The sequence below is a fragment of the Ovis aries genome, chromosome 12, assembly GCF_016772045.2.
Source record: "Ovis aries strain OAR_USU_Benz2616 breed Rambouillet chromosome 12, ARS-UI_Ramb_v3.0, whole genome shotgun sequence".
NCBI lineage: Eukaryota > Metazoa > Chordata > Mammalia > Artiodactyla > Bovidae > Ovis > Ovis aries.
Window position 1 is genome coordinate 44,903,025 of NC_056065.1, and position 15,687 is coordinate 44,918,711.

Sequence of the window (15,687 nt, forward strand, 5' to 3'; positions counted from 1 at the left end):
GAGACGATTATTATCCTTCATCCTGTTAGCCACATTATTTCACCCTGATTGATCTATGGATGCTGAAACATCTTTCCTTCCTTGGAATAAATCCCACTTGGTCATAATGTGGTGGTGGTGGTGGTTTAGTGACTAAGTCGTGTCCGACTCTTGGGACCCCATGGACTGTGTAGCCTGCCAGAATACGGGAGTGATCATAATGTATGATACTTTAAATGTATTCGCTAATATGTGGCTCAGCTGGTAAAGAATCTGCCTGCAGGGCAGGAGACCTGGGTTAGATCCCTGGGTTGGGAAGTTCCCCTGGAGAAGGAAAAGGCTACCCACTCCAGTATTCTGGTCTGGAGAATTCCCATGTATGTCCACGGGGTCACAAAGAGTCAGACATGACTGAGCGACTTCCACACTTGAGGATTAATGTTCATCAGAGGTAGCTGGCCTGTCATCTTCTTTGTGTGTGTGTGCTGTCCTTGTCTGGTTTTGGCATCAGGTGATGACAATCTTGTAAAATGAGCTGGAAACTGCTTCCCCCTCTTCAATTCTTTGGAAGAGTTTGAAAAGTAGAGGTATTAAACCTTCTTTGAATGCATGGCATAGAATTCACCTGAGAAGCTGTCTGGTCCTCAACTTCTGTTTTTTGGGACATCTTTGATGCCTGTTTTACTCTCTCTACTAGTGACTGGTCCATCTGACTGGTCTGATGGCAGTGGGTCACCATCTCTTCATGAGTTAGTGCTAGCAGGTTATGTGATTCTAAGAATTTCTCCATTTATTCCAGGCTGTCCAGGTAACTGGCATATAGCTGTTCATAATATTCTCCTCTAATCCTTTGTATTTCTGTAGTATCACTGTATTTCTCTTCTTTCACTTCTGGTTTTATTTATCAGAGCTTTGTCATTTTTTCTTCTTAGTGAGCCTAGCTAAAGGTTTGTCAATTTTATCTCAATTTCATTTATTCCCTCTCTGATCTTTATGTTGTTCCTCCTAGTGACTTTGGGCTTCATTTAGTCTTCTTTTTCTAGTTCTTTTGGGTATAGACTGTTTGATATTTTTCTTGTTTCCTGAGGTAGGCTTGGATTGCTATAAACTGTCCTCTTAGTATTGTTTTTCCTGCATCCCACAGGTTTTGATATATTTTCACTTCTCTTCAGGTAATTTTTAATGTCTTCTTTGATTTCTTGACTCAATAATTGTTCAGTAACATGTTGTTTGTGCTCAAGTCACTCAGTTATGTCTGACTCTTTGCAACCCTATGGACTGCAGACCACCAGGCTCCTCTGTCCATGGGATTCTCCAGGCAAGAACACTGGAGTGGGTTGCCATTTCCTCCTCCAGGGGATCTTCGGACCCAGGGATCAAACCTGTGTCTGCCAGCATCTCCTGCACTGCGGGGAGATTCTTTACCTGCTGAGCCACCTCAGTCTCTGCATATTTGTGAGTTTTTCAGCTTTCTTCTCATAGTTAATTTCTACTTTCATAGCACTGTAACTGGGAGAAAAAGGCATGATATGATTTCCATCTTCTTTAATGCCTTGTGACTTGAACTATCCCTGAGAAAGTTCTATATGGACTTGAGAAGAATGAGTATTCTACTGCATTTGAATTGACCACATACATCCATCAATATATCCCTGCTGTCTGGATGATCTATTCATTGATGTAAGTGGAGTTTTAAAGTCCCCCTGGTAGCTCAAATGGTAAAGAATATGCCTGCAATACAGGAAACCCAGGTTTGATCCCTGGGTTGGGAAGATCCCTTGGAGAAGGAAATGGCTACCCACTCCAGTAATCTTGACTGACGAATCCCATGGACAGAGGAGCCTGGTGGGCTACAGTCCATGGGGTCGCAAAGAGTGCTCCTATTAACAACTGTTATGTCTTCCTGATGACTTGTCCCCTTTATCATTATATAACGTCCATCTTTGACCTCATTACGTTTTTCCAGTTGAAGTATACTTTGTCCGATACAGGTATGGCCGCACAACTTTCTTTTGGGTGCCATCTGCTTGGAGGACCATTTTCTGTCCTTTCTTTTGCGTCTGTTTTTCTGTTGAGCTGAGACAGGTCTCTTGGAGGCAGCACATAGTTGAGCCTGGCTTTGTAGTACTCCAACCACGCTGCGTCTTTTGATTGACAAGTTCATTTACCCATATGGTGATTACTGGCAAATGCGGATTTAGTACTGCCTTTTAATCTTTTGTTTTCTGCGTGCTCTCTTCCCCCATTGTTTCTTTTTCCTTGTGTTTCTGTCTGCCATTTTGGTTCGGTGGTTTTCTATAATGTTTTTCTTAATTTCCTCTTTTTCTTTTTGGTTTCAGATTTCTGCTCTGGAGTTTTGTGGTTACCATGAGGTCTGCATAAAATACCTCATAAATAAAATAGCCCTTTGCATGCTGATAGCGTCTTACCTTCACTTACCCGTACAGGTCTGTCCTTTTCCTCCTCCCCTGTCATGTTCTAGTTGTCTTAAATGATGCCCTTTCATGTTATGAGTCTGTTACCAAACTGAAGTAGCTTTAGTTGTTTTTACTGCTTTCTCTCCTTTTAACTTTCATGCTCCAACAGTGTGTCTAAAAATCTATTCTGACTGAGTTGGGATTTTCTGATTCTATTTATGCCTCACTCAAGGTTTTGTGTACTTTGGCCTTTTCATTTCAGGCAGAAGAGCTTCTTTGAACATTTCTTGTAAGGCAGGTCTAGCGGTGATAAACTTCCTCAACTTTTGTTTGTCTGGGAAAGTATTTCTCTTTCATATCTGAAGGACAGCTTTGCTGGATATTCTTGGCTGACAGTTCTTACATTTCAGTATTTTGAGAATGTCATTCCACTTCCTCTTGGCCTACAGAGTTTCTGTTGAGAAAACTGCTGATCGCCAAATGGGGGTTTCTTTGTAGGTTATTATCCTTTGCCCATTGGTTGCCTTTAAAATTCTTTGCCATTGACTTTTGACAGTTTTAATATAATGTGTCTTGGAAAAGAAAGTATTTTTCCATTGAAGTAATTAGGTATTCTCTTAGCTTCATGGACTTTTATTAATATATTCAGTTCCTCTCCCATGTTTGGGAAGTCCCCAGCTATTATTTCTTTATATTCTCTATTTATCATTAATTTTTGCCGTTTTAATTGCAATGTACCTTGGTATGGTTCTTTTTAGGTAGATTCTGTTTGGGACTCTTTTCTTCCTGGACTAGTATATGTTTCCTTTCCCAGTAACCTGGGACGAGGTTAAAATGGGCTATTTTCAGCCATTATGTCCTAAAGTATATTCTGTGATCCTTTTTCTCTCCCTTTTCCTCTGGAACCTCTGTAATGGGAATATTAGTACACCTGGGAGATGTCTCAGATGTCTCAAACTGTCCTCACGTCTTTTTATTCTGTTTTCTGTTCAGCTTCGGCGATTACCGCTACTCTGTCTTCCAGCTCACTGGCCACGTCCCCTGTCTCACCTGGTTTACTATTGAGTCCTTCTGGTGTATTTTTCATTTCAGTTATTATATTCTTCATCTTTGTTTGGTTGTTCTTTATATTTTCTAATTCTTTGTTAAAAACTTTGAATTTTTCTGTTTATCCATTCTTCTTTCAGTTCTCTGATCATCTTTACAATCATTACTTTGAACTTTCTCTTGGGCAGATTGACTATCTCCACTTCTCTTAGCTCTTCTGGGGTTTAAATCTTGTTCCTTTGCTTGGAGCATGTTTCTATGTCGCCTCATTTTGCCGAAATTGCTGTTTTCATGTCTATGTATCTGGTAGGTTGGTTACGTTTCCTGATCTTGGAGATGTGGCCTTTTGTAGGAGATGTCCTAGTGTCTCAGAAGCTCACTCCCCTCTGGTCATGAGAGCTGTATGCTTGCTCTAGGACTGACCCCTAGGTGAGCTGCTGGGATCCTTCTGTTGTGGTAGGCTAGCTACCACGGGTGGTCTGGTAGGATTGCTTATCCCCCCATCTGGTTGGTTCCTAGGCCTTCTCTTTTGCCAAGGCTGCAAGGACCACAAGGCACCTGGGGGCAGCACCCAGGGGCTGAGATGGGTGCACTGGGGTGAGTACTGACTCACTGGTGGGTGGAGTCAGTGTCCAGGAGATCCTGCCAGCCCGCTGGCAGGCAGAGATGTGTCCTGGAGTCTGGCTGTAGGACCCAGGGGTCCCAGAGCTGATGTCATACTGCCAGTGGGTGGGGCTGGTACCTGACACAGCTGGCTGCAGGGTCCAGGGTATCTTGAAGCTTGTGCTGGCCTGTTGGTGGACAGGGCCAGGGCCCAGCTGGTCCTAATGTTGGTGCTGGCCTGCTCACATGAGAGCTAGGTCCACAGGCTGCAGGACTGCCTCTCTCCTGCACTGGTGCTTGTCTGCTGGTGGGTGAGGCTGGGCCTGCAGCTACAGCAGGCCTGCTGGTGGCTGAGGCAGGAGGTTCTGGGTCTGGTACCTGCTGGTGGTGGGAGGAGCTGGATCCCAGAGTCTGTGTGTTTAGGGTCCTGGGTGTCCCAGGTCTAGTGCCTGCACATGGGTGCGTGGGGCCTGGCCCTTGGCCCCTCGGTGGGCAGTCATGTCCAGGGAAAGGTGTGAACTTAGGGGTCTTAAGGCAGACTGTCTGCTCCTGGGTGGGGCTGTGTCCCTGCCTAGTTAGTTGCTTGGCCTGAAATGTCCCAGCACTGGTGCCTAAGGCCATTGGATATGGTTGAGGCTGGGTTTGGAGGCTAATAAGCTGGAGGGAAGATTCTAAAAAGGCACTAGCCAGCAAGGCAGTCCATGTGGTAGAATGAGTGCCCCCAAGTGGCTGCCACCAGTGTTTACATCCTTGAGGGCGAGCTCCCTTTAACTGGCTCCTGCCTCTGGGGAGCTTCCTGGTGGCTCAGATTGTCCAGAATCTGCCAACAATGCAGGGAATCTGAGTTTGATCCCTAGGTCAGGGAGATCCCCTAGAGAAGGAACTGACTTCCTAGGGGACTCTCCAACTTCAGCCTGTGGGTCTGATCCAGGCTCCTTTCTGATTATTGCTTCTTCCCTGGGTCCTATAGCATGTGAGAGTCTGTGTGCACCTTTTAAGAGTGAGGTCTCTCTTTCCCACACCCCTCTGACTCTCCCCAAAGTAAACCCTGCTGGGCTTCAAAGTCAAACATTCTGAGAACTCATCTTCCTGGAGAAGGATGCCAAGGCTATGGGGACCAACATGGGGATCAGACCCCATGCTCACTGGGGACAGCCTTGCAATTGCGATTACTCTTTCATTCATCGGTCACCCACTGGGGAATATGCATCTTGACTATACTGTGACTCCCACCACCTACCCGTCTCATGGTCCCTTCTTTATATCATTAGTTGTTCAGTTCAGTTCAGTCGCTCAGTCGTGTCGGACTCTTTGCAACCCCATGAATTGCAGCACGCCAGGCCTCCCTGTTCATCACCATCTCCCAGAGTTCACTCAGACTCACGTCCATTGAGTTCGTGATGCCATCCAGCCATCTCATCCTCGGTCGTCTCCTTCTCCTCCTGCCCCCAATCCCTCCCAGCATCAGAGTCTTTTCCAATGAGTCAACTCATCACATGAGGTGGCCAAAGTACTGGAGTTTCAGCTTTAGCATCATTCCGTCCAAAGAAATCCCAGGGTTGATCTCCTTCAGAATGGACTGGTTTGATCTCCTTGCAGTCCAAGGGACTCTCAAGAGTCTTTTCCAACACCACAGTTCAAAAGTATCAATTCTTCGGCACTCAGCCTTCTTCACAGTCCAACTCTCACATCCATACATGACCACGGGAAAAACCATAGCCTTGACTAGACAGACCTTAGTCGGCAAAGTAATGTCTCTACTTTTGAATATGCTATCTAGGTTGGTCATAACTTTACTTCCAAGGAGTAAGCATCTTTTAATTTCATGGCTGCAGTCACCATCTGCAGTGATTCTGGAGCCCCAGAAAATAAAGTCTGACACTGTCTCCCCATTTATTTCCCATGAAGTGATGGGACCGGATGCCATGATCTTCGTTTTCTGAATGTTGAGCTTTAGGCCAACTTTTTCGCTCTCCTCTTTCACTTTCATCAAGAAGCTTTTTAGCTCCTCTTCACTTTCTGCCATAAGGGTGGTGTCATCTGCATATCTGAGGTTATTGATATTTCTCCCGGCAATCTTCATTCCAGCTTGTGCTTCCTCCAGCCCAGTGTTTCTCATGATGTACTCTGCATATAAGTTAAATAAGCAGAGTGACAATATACAGCCTTGATGTACTCCTTTTCCTATTTGGAACCAGTCTGTTGTTCCATGTCCAGTTCTAACTGTTGCTTCCTGACCTCCATACAGATTTCTCAAGAGGCAGGTTAGGTGGTCTGGTATTCCCATCTCTTTCAGAATTTTCCACAGTTTATTGTGATCCACACAGTCAAAGGCTTTGGCATAGTCAAGAAAGCAGAAATAGATGTTTTTCAAGAACTCTCTTGCTTTTTCCATGATCCAGCGGACGTTGGCAATTTGATCTCTGGCTCCTCTGCCTTTTCTAAAACCAGCTTGAACATCAGGGAGTTCATGGTTCACATATTGCTGAAGCCTGGCTTGGAGAATTTTGAGCATTACTTTACTAGCATGTGAGATGAATGCAATTGTGCGGTAGTTTGAGCATTCTTTGGCATTGCCTTTCTTTGGGATTGGAATGAAAACTGACCTTTTCCAGTCCTGTGGCCACTGCTGAGTTTTCCAAATTTGCTGGCATATTGAGTGCAGCACTTTAACAGCATCATCTTTCAGGATTTGAAATAGCTCAACTGGAATTCCATCACCTCCACTAGCTTTGTTCGTAGTGATGCTTTCTAAGGCCCACTTGACTTCACATTCCAAGATGTCTGGCTCTAGATGAGTGATCACATCATCATGATTATCTGGGTCGTGAAGATCTTTTTTGTGCAGTTCTTCCGTGTATTCTTGCCACCTCTTCTTAATATCTTCTGCTTCTGTTAGGTCCATACCATTTCTGTCCTTTATCTAAGCATCTGAATGCAGAGTTCCAAAGAATAGCAAGAAGAGATAAGAAAGCCTTCTTCAGCAACCAATGCAAAGAAATAGAGGAAAACAACAGAATGGGAAAGACTAGAGATCTCTTCAAGAAAATTAAGAGATACCAAGGGAATATTTCATGCAAACATGGGCTCGATAAAGGACAGAAATGGTATCATTAGTTGTTGAAGATCTTTATTTTTTTGAAAAAAATTTTTTGGCTGCGATAGGTCTTCACTGCTGCATGCGGGCTTCCTCTAGCTGCTGACAATGGGGCTAGGCTCCAGTTATGGCACACAGGCTTCTCTTGTTGCAGAGCTCAGGCTCTACAGGGCATGTGGGCTCAGCAGTAGCAGCTCGCGGGCTCTAGAGCATAGGCTCAGCAGCTGTGGCTCCCGGACTCAGCTGCCCCTCGGCATGTGGAATCTTCCTGGACCACGGATCGAACCTGTGTCCCATACAGGTTGGCAGGTGGATTGATTCATCTCTGGACCACCAGAGACGTCCAACAGAAGATGTAGGTTCTGATCTTTTTTATTGATAGGTGTTCTGGAAACAGCTGCAATTTTAGTTTGCCTGTGGAAGGAGGTGAGCTCACCTCATACATAAAAAGTAACTAAAAATGGACCACAGACTTAGCTATAAAAGCTTAACCTATAGAATTTCCAAGAGAAAACAGGAGGCCATCTTAGTGACTTCAAGTTAGGCATGAACTTCTTTAAAAAGGATACAAAAAGCACAGCCTATGAAAGAAAAAGTTGATGAACTGAACTTCATCAAAACATTTGCTCTTTAAAATGAAGATAAAGATAAAAAATTGAACAAAAAGACAAGCCACACACAGGGAAGAGAAATGAGTGTTTGATAACAGACTTGTATCCAAAATACACACAGAAATCTTACTACTCAATAAAAAAAACAACAAGCCCCCCTCAAATGGGCAACAGATATGAACACATCTGGATGGCAAATGAATAGACAAGAAGGCAGCCAACAGCACGAATCAATAGTCAAATGAAAACTAAAACCACAGTGACTTTTTCAGTACACATCTACTTGAATGGCTAAAATTTAAATGATGGACAATGTCTGGTGTTGGCCAGGATGTGTTGTAAACTGGAGTTTTTATATGTGGCTGACAGTGATGCAAACGGTATAGCCTCTTTGGAAAACAGTCTGCAGTTTCTTATAAAGTTAACTATAAACTTACCATGTGACCTAGCAATTTCATTCCTAGGTATTTAACCAAGAAAAATGACAACATGTGTCCACAAGAAGACTCACACTTACATGTTCACAGCAATGTTCTTCTTAATAGCCCCAAACTGGAAACAACTGAATAAACCATCAACTGGTGAATGGCTATTCATACAATGCAATTCCACTCGGCAATAGAAAGGAGCAAATTACTGATATGCACAAGATGAATGAATCTCAACAGCTCTCTGCTAACTCAAGAGAACCCTGACACAAAAGACTGCACACTAGATGATTCGATCTATGTGAAATTACAGAAAGAGCAGCGTTACAGTGACAGGAAGTGGATCAGTGCCTGCCAAGAGCCAGAGGATCAGGGACGGGCTCTGACTGCAATGAATCAAAGAACGTTTCCAGGTGGTGGAAACTTCTGTATGGTGACTGTGGTGGTGGTTACACTGCTGTAAATCCTTGTCAGAACTCTTATTTTGTACCCCTAAATGTGGTGAATGTATCGTATATAAATATACCCCAATACAGCTTAGAAAAAGCTTTACTTTACTTTCACCCCAGGGCCAACACCTGAAAGCCCGTTAAACAGTGCCCTCCTGACCATGGGGTATGAGGACTATGTCATTTTGAGCTACTACCTGATGCTGCAGGGCCCGTTCCTGGTGGAGACACCGAGTGCAGTGATGCTATGGATGGTTTCTTGATAGTAAAACCATCTATCTCAGTCCCACTGCTGCCACGGACACCCTGCCAGAAAGTAAGAACACAAGGAAAGAGACTGAACATCTCAAGCGTCATATTACAGAATAACTGGCAGATCTTCAACTCACATGTTAAACAGAAAAAAAAAAGTACATATCAACACATAAACCGAGAAGCAAAACATTTTTAGCCTGTCCCCAAGAATATGGTCAAAGTTCCTTTGCATATAATGTTAAACATATGGCTTGTGTGTGTGTGTGTATGTATGAAAAAGTGAAATCGCTCAGTCGTGTCCGATTCTTTGCGACCCCATGGACTGTAGCCTAGCAGGCTCCTCCATCCATGGGATTTTCCAGGCAAGAATACTGGAGTGGGTTGCCATTTCCTTCTCCAGGGGATCTTCCCAACCCAGGGATTGAACCTGGGTCTCCCGCATTATAAGCAGACGCTTTACTGTCTGAGCCACCAGGGAAGGGGATCTAGCTCACTGACCAAGGATCGAACCCAGACCTCCTGTAATAGAAGCATGGAATCTTAGCCTCTTGGCCACCAGGGAAGTTCACTACTGCTTTCTGAGCACATTCCAGGGCTTCTGTGGTGTCTCAGATAGTAAAGAATCTGCCTGCAATGCAGAAGACCCGGGTTCAATCCCTGGCTTGGGAAGAGATCTTGATCTAGATTCTTGATCTAGGTCATCAGATTCTGAACATTTGTTAAAAATGGTTATATCTTGAAGTGAGGACTGAAGAAAACCTTAGTGGAAATACTTATGCTTGTCTTGGATCCTATATCTAAATATAGGAAAGTCTTGCCCCGCAGTTTAAACTGACAAATCTGAGAAGGCCTTTTTACATAAAGAGGTGAAAAGTGACAGAAATTTTTTCATATAAAATTGGTATGTATCAGTATAAAACTATAAACTATTTTACTGATAAATAATGACAGAAAGGAGCTCTCCCCATACACACCTGCTATCCCATAATTATGTCTGAAAAAGTAAAACTGTTAAATTTATGTCTTGTCCGTACGGCTTGCTCCTAATCTAAATAGTCCATAACCCCAGTTACATTTTTTCTAGGTAACGAACATTTAAGTTTAATACCTAGATATCACATTTTATAGCAGAGGGGAAATCCAATTCACAAATAAAGTCTGAAAGATAGCACATGGGGGAAAACCTAGCAAAGTATGTAAGAATTCAGGACATAGAAAATCCTTTCACTGCAGCTTTTTAAATGGAGTCAGGAGGGAATACCGTGTGTTTCCGTGGAACAAAGTCTTAACCTCAGCTGTAATGAAGGTTACCCTCAGCTGTAATGCAGACTAGGTCATTCATCTTGAGCTTCAGCACAAAAACCTTAATTTTAATAAGAGGATGCACAGTTACTTTCTCGTTCGTGTGTTGGAAGTTAGCATCACTTACACACACAGTTTCTGGGGATGCACAGGATCGGGGCCTGTCCCCCTGCAGGAGGCCAAGCTGGAGCATGGAGCTGCTCCCTGAGTTGATGAGGGGGTGTCCTTCATTCCGTGTCTCCCACTTCTCCTCTCTGCTCCTTGGGTTGATGGTTGAAGACAGTGGGCCTGGGTTTGGAGCCACTGCTGATACCGAAGAGAGTATTTCGGAAGAGGGTGCTGCTCCCAAGAAGGGATATGGGGAGAATGACAGTGACGAGAGGGGAGAGAGAGAGGGGTCATGCAGGAAGAGGTTCACAAAAGTGTTGAAGTAAGCAGAAGGCAGAGCTGGGAAATACTGCAGGCTGCTAGGCAAAGGTGGCTCAGGCAGCCTTGGCAGTACAGTTATCAAGGCTTCATGTTCTCTGCCAAGGGAGGTCGTGGCTGGGAGGCGAAGAGCTGGGACGAGGCAAGGGGCTGGGCTGGGAACCATCACTGTAGCTGGGAGCGAGGGGCCAGAGGCATGGGGACAGGAGGCGGACGAGGGGCACCAGGGCTGTCCATCTTGGTGGGGACAGAAGTGATCCTTGGCGCTCCTGCCATCCGACCACACGAGAGGCTTCTTACGCTTGTGTTTCCCCTTTCTGCAACCAGCTGATCGTGCCAGCCTGGAAGCAGAACCTCCTGCGGGATAAAGAGGGAGACGAGTTACAGAAAACTAACCCAGAACAGAAAGACTCCATTGACAGGTAGCAAGCACATTACAAGCAATAAACATTGGTCAATAATAACCATGTCCACTGCAGGAATGACAGAAAGTAGACCTAGAAAGATGGACGAGATCCTGGATACAAGCTGTTGCTATAAAGTAAAGCCCATTTCAGCATCTCTCAGCCATTTCCTTACAAGCAAACCTCCTACACTTCATGCCACATCTTCCAGGACTCATGTATGATTCCTAAACTTGATAACTCTGTTAATAAATGGAATATATATATATTTTTAATTTATTTGTAATTAGAGGATAATTGCTTTACAGTGTTGCATTGGTATCTGCTGTAAAACAATGCAAATCAGCCATAAGCATATGTATATCCCCTTGTTCTTGAACCCCCTCCCACACACTCCCACACCACCCTTCTAGGCTGACACAGAGCACTAGGCTGAGCTTCCCACTAGCTGTCTGTTTTACACATGGTGGTGTTTCAACGCTACTCTCTCGGTTTGTCTCTCCCTTCCTTCCTCCATCCCATGTCTACAAGTCTGTATGTCTTCATCTGTACTGCTGCCCTGCAAATAGGTTTATCAGTACCATTTTCCAGGTTTATATGGAATATATTTTTTAAAATTTAACTACCTTGAACATACAAATATTTAGCTTTGCTTCTGCTTTCCTGCTGAAGATAGGAGCTACAGGGTGACGACAGAATCTTCTCCTGGAATTTATCTACATAGCTCTGCTCTTCCTTCTGTGCGTGGGCTGACAGCACAGCCTTTGCGAGCCCTGAGTGTTTAAACGCTTCTGCGGCCAGTGGAGCTGGGTGTGTGCTGAGAGTCCAGGGCTCGAAGGCCAGCGGTACGTGCTCTGCTGGAGTCAATTCTGCTGAAGTGGAAGAAGACAGATTTAATTTTAACTCGAACGGGTTATTTTGCATTTATTTACTTTCACTAATTTAACTCCCTTTCCCAATAAATGTTTACAGTCATTACAATGGCTGGAACATAAAACCTCCATCAATCCAGCAGGTACATTTTTATTTTTCGGCCTTGTTTTACACTCTTTGCAAACTTATATATACATTTTGGGCTTCCCTTATGGCTCAGCTGGTAAAGAATCTGCCTGCAGTGTGGGAGACTTGGGTTTGATCCTGTATTGGAAAGAACCGCTGAAGAAGGGAACGGCTACCCACTCCAATATTCTGGCCTGGAGAATTCCATGGACTGTACAGTCCATGGGGGTCACAAAAAGTTGGACATGACTGAGCAACTTTCACTTACTTACTTACATACATTTTAGAGTTGTAATGCTCAATGTGCACACATTTATTTAGATCCTGCTTTCACTGTAAATATTTTTTATCTCCATGAATTCTTTGAAAAATTATCTCTGGATTAATCTTTTAATGTGTAATATAAATATGTGGTCCAAAAATTAACATGCGTTAGACATTTAGTAGCTTCTCCCCAACCCTAACACCTGCCTGCTGCTGCTGCTGCTAAGTCGCTTCAGTCGTGTCTGACTCTGTGCGACCCCACAGACTGCAGCCCACTAGGCTCCCCCATTCCTGGGATTCTCCAGGCAAGAACACTGGAGTGGGTTGCCATTTCCTTCTCCAATGCATGAAAGTGAAAAGTGAAAGTGAAGTCGCTCAGTCGGGTCCAACTCTTCGCAACTCCATGGACTGCAGCCTACCAGGCTCCTCCGTCCATGGGATTTTTCAGGCAAGAGTACTGCCTAGTTCTCATTTATTCTTCCCACGGAAATCCTTTTATTTGCTTATTTATCTACTTTCTTTAAGCATCTGTAAATAAGTACAGATAAAGATTCTTATCCCTCTTCCTATATACCCAAAAGGCATATAATCTTGTACACTAACCTGCAGTGTGTCTCTTCATTTAACAATATCCCTTTTATCAGTGCATCACATAGGATTCCACTTTGTGTGCATGCATGCCACATGCTAAGTTGCTTCAGTTGTGTCTGACTTTTTGCGACCCCATGGACTGTGGCCTGCCAGCCTCCTCTGTCCATAGGATTCCCAGTCAAGAATACTGGAGTCTATTGCCATATCCTTCTCCAGGGGAACTTCCCAACCCAGGGATCAAACCCATGTCTCCTGCACTGGCAGGGGGATTCTTTACTGATGAGCCACAGGGATGCCCATAACCACCTGTAGACAAACGCTAGGTTGCTTCTAAACATTACTTCTTCCAGGTACAAAAGATTTTACAGCAGACACTGGTGGGTCCTCCCAGCCTCCATTCCCCCTCTCCTCTGTGGTGTGGTACTGAGGTGTGGGTAGGCTTGGTCCCACTCCACTTCCAGAAACAGGCTCTGACTGATTTAAGTCAACACACCGGACAGAGGGCTTTAGATTCTGGCCACGATGGAGGAACAGGGACTGGACTGATCTTCTCACCTGAAATAACTAGGAAGGGACAAAATATGTGAAACAATAATTTCGAAGACACAAAACATCCTAAGGGATTGAAAACAAGGTGAACCTCAGGAGCTGAGAGTATGGGGAGTGGCTGGAGATCAGGAAGATGAGTGGAGGGGACAGCCACATGAGAGGCCTCCAGACAGCTGTAGAGAACCCCCAAGTCCTCAGCAGTTCGTTCATGGGAGGAAAAAAAAATCACCTGAAAGGATCAGACTGAAGCTCACAGCAGGTGGAGAACAGGGCTCGGCCCCACAGCCAGACTAGAAGATCTCATAACCCATATGCACTGGGTAGAATACGCTCAAGGGCCTTGCCTCAGTAGTAGAGAAGAACTAGACCTCCCTACACTGCTCTGTTCCTGTCTAAGCAATTTTAAAAGCAAAGCCTGAGAAGATCCATCTGTTTCCATGAAGCTAAACTGGGTCCCAGAATAAAGCTCAACAATGTTAATAGGAGTATTTGGCACCCATTCACAGCATCTGCAATCCCATCAAAGACTACTTGGCATGCAAAGAAGCAGGAAGACACAGCCCACAAAAAGGAGAAAAATCAATCATGAAAAACCAACCCGGGGCGGCGAGAGAACTAGAACTGGAAGACAGAACGTTAACAGTTATACTGTATTTCACACAGTCACAGGGAAGATATTTTAATTATGCTATATAAGCACATGCAAGATATTAAAAAGACTCAAATAGAACTTCTAGAAATGAAAACTATCATATGTGAGATGGAAAAGGTACTGAATGGAAATAACGACAGATTTTACAATAGAAAACACTAGTGAACCTGAAGACACAGCAATAGAGACTGTCCCAAAATGAAACAAAGACCTAAAAAAATGAAAAGGTTTAAATGAACAGAGCATCAGTGGACTGCGACACAACTTCAAGCAGCCTATATACATAGAACTTGAGTCCCAGAAAAAGGGGAAACAGAAAAAATATTTTAAAAATGAGGGAAGAAGTTTCTTCAGTTTGATGGAAACAAGAAAACTACAAATCCAAGAAGCCAAATAAACTCCAAGTATAAAAAACATGAAGAACACTACATCCTGGAACATTAAAATCAGACTGTCGAAATAAATGATGAGTAGAAAATCTCACATGCAGCCAGACGTTGCATATAATATTATGCAAACAATACAGATGACAGAAGATTTCCTGTCAGAAACAATGCAAATGAGGATTCAGGAGAACAGCATCTCAAAGGTACTGAAAGATAAACACTGTCACCCTAGAATCCTATGATCTGTTAAGATGTGTTTAAAACATGAACCTGAAATAAAGACACTTTCAGATGCACAAAAATGTAAAGGATTCATCACTGGTAGACCTGTACTACAAGAGATAAAAGGAACGCCTTAGGCAGAAGAAGCATGATACCAGATAAATCTACATCAAGGAATGAAAAACACTGAGAGATGAGTAAAGGGATAAACACTTGAATTTCTTTAAAAGATAATAATTACACAAAAATAATAACAACATAGGGTGGGATTTCTAACACATGTAGAAATATATGCCAATAGACAAAGACCAAGGTGGGTAAATGGGAGTATAGTATTTTAAGTTTTTTTATACATGAAGCAGTATAATATCTCTAGAAGACAGACTGTGAAAAATTAAATGCATACACCATAAACTCTAAAGCAACAACTAAAATAAACACCACTTTTAAAAGTAAAAGGTTAGAAAATGATATAAGATTAATTTTAAAAAAAGCTAGAGTGAATATATTAATACAGACAAAGTATATTTTAGAGGAAAGAAAATACAAGGGATAAAGAAAGACATTTCACAGTGATAAAAGGATCAATTAATCAAAAGGACAAAACAATTCTAAACAAGACCCTGATGCTGGGAAAGATTGAGGGCAGGAGGAGAAGGGGGTGACAGAGGATGAGATGGTTGGATGGCACCACTGACTCAACAGACATGAGTTTGAGCAAACTCTGGGAGATGGTGGAGGATAGGGAAGCCTGGCGTGCTGCAGTCCATGGGGTCACATAGCAAAGAGTCAGACACAGCTTAGCGACTAAACAACAGCAACATGCACAAATTAAGACAGCTTCAAAATGCACAAAGCAAAAACCAATAAAACAGCAATGAGAAACAGACAAACCCACAATTACGTCCAGAGGCTTCAACACCCCCTCTGAGATACAAGTATTCAGAAAATCAGTGGACAGAGAATAACTGAACAAACTATCAACCAACCTGACCTAGTTTACACA

General features: G+C 43.5%; 1 protein-coding gene across 29 annotated transcripts in view; it reads right to left on the reverse strand.

Moving 5' to 3' along the window:
- PER3 (period circadian regulator 3) overlaps positions 1-15,687 on the reverse strand; it is a 71,292-nt gene that overhangs the window by 6,917 nt on the left and 48,688 nt on the right. For 16 of the 29 annotated variants that reach the window (XR_009595716.1, XR_009595711.1, XR_009595710.1 and 13 more), the window contains 3 exons: positions 11,645-11,890; positions 10,316-10,971; positions 8,829-8,937 (listed from right to left, as the gene is read on the reverse strand). Coding sequence is in view for 3 of the 29 variants with exons in the window: in XM_060396123.1 (XP_060252106.1) it covers positions 8,829-8,937; positions 10,316-10,971; positions 11,645-11,890 (1,011 nt within the window). In the remaining 26 variants the exon portion in view is untranslated. Of the gene's footprint in view, positions 1-3,537; positions 7,430-8,828; positions 8,938-10,315; positions 10,972-11,644; positions 11,891-15,687 lie in introns of those variants that run through there. The other 13 variants (XR_009595717.1, XR_009595722.1, XR_009595712.1 and 10 more) reach the window with 3 other exon arrangements.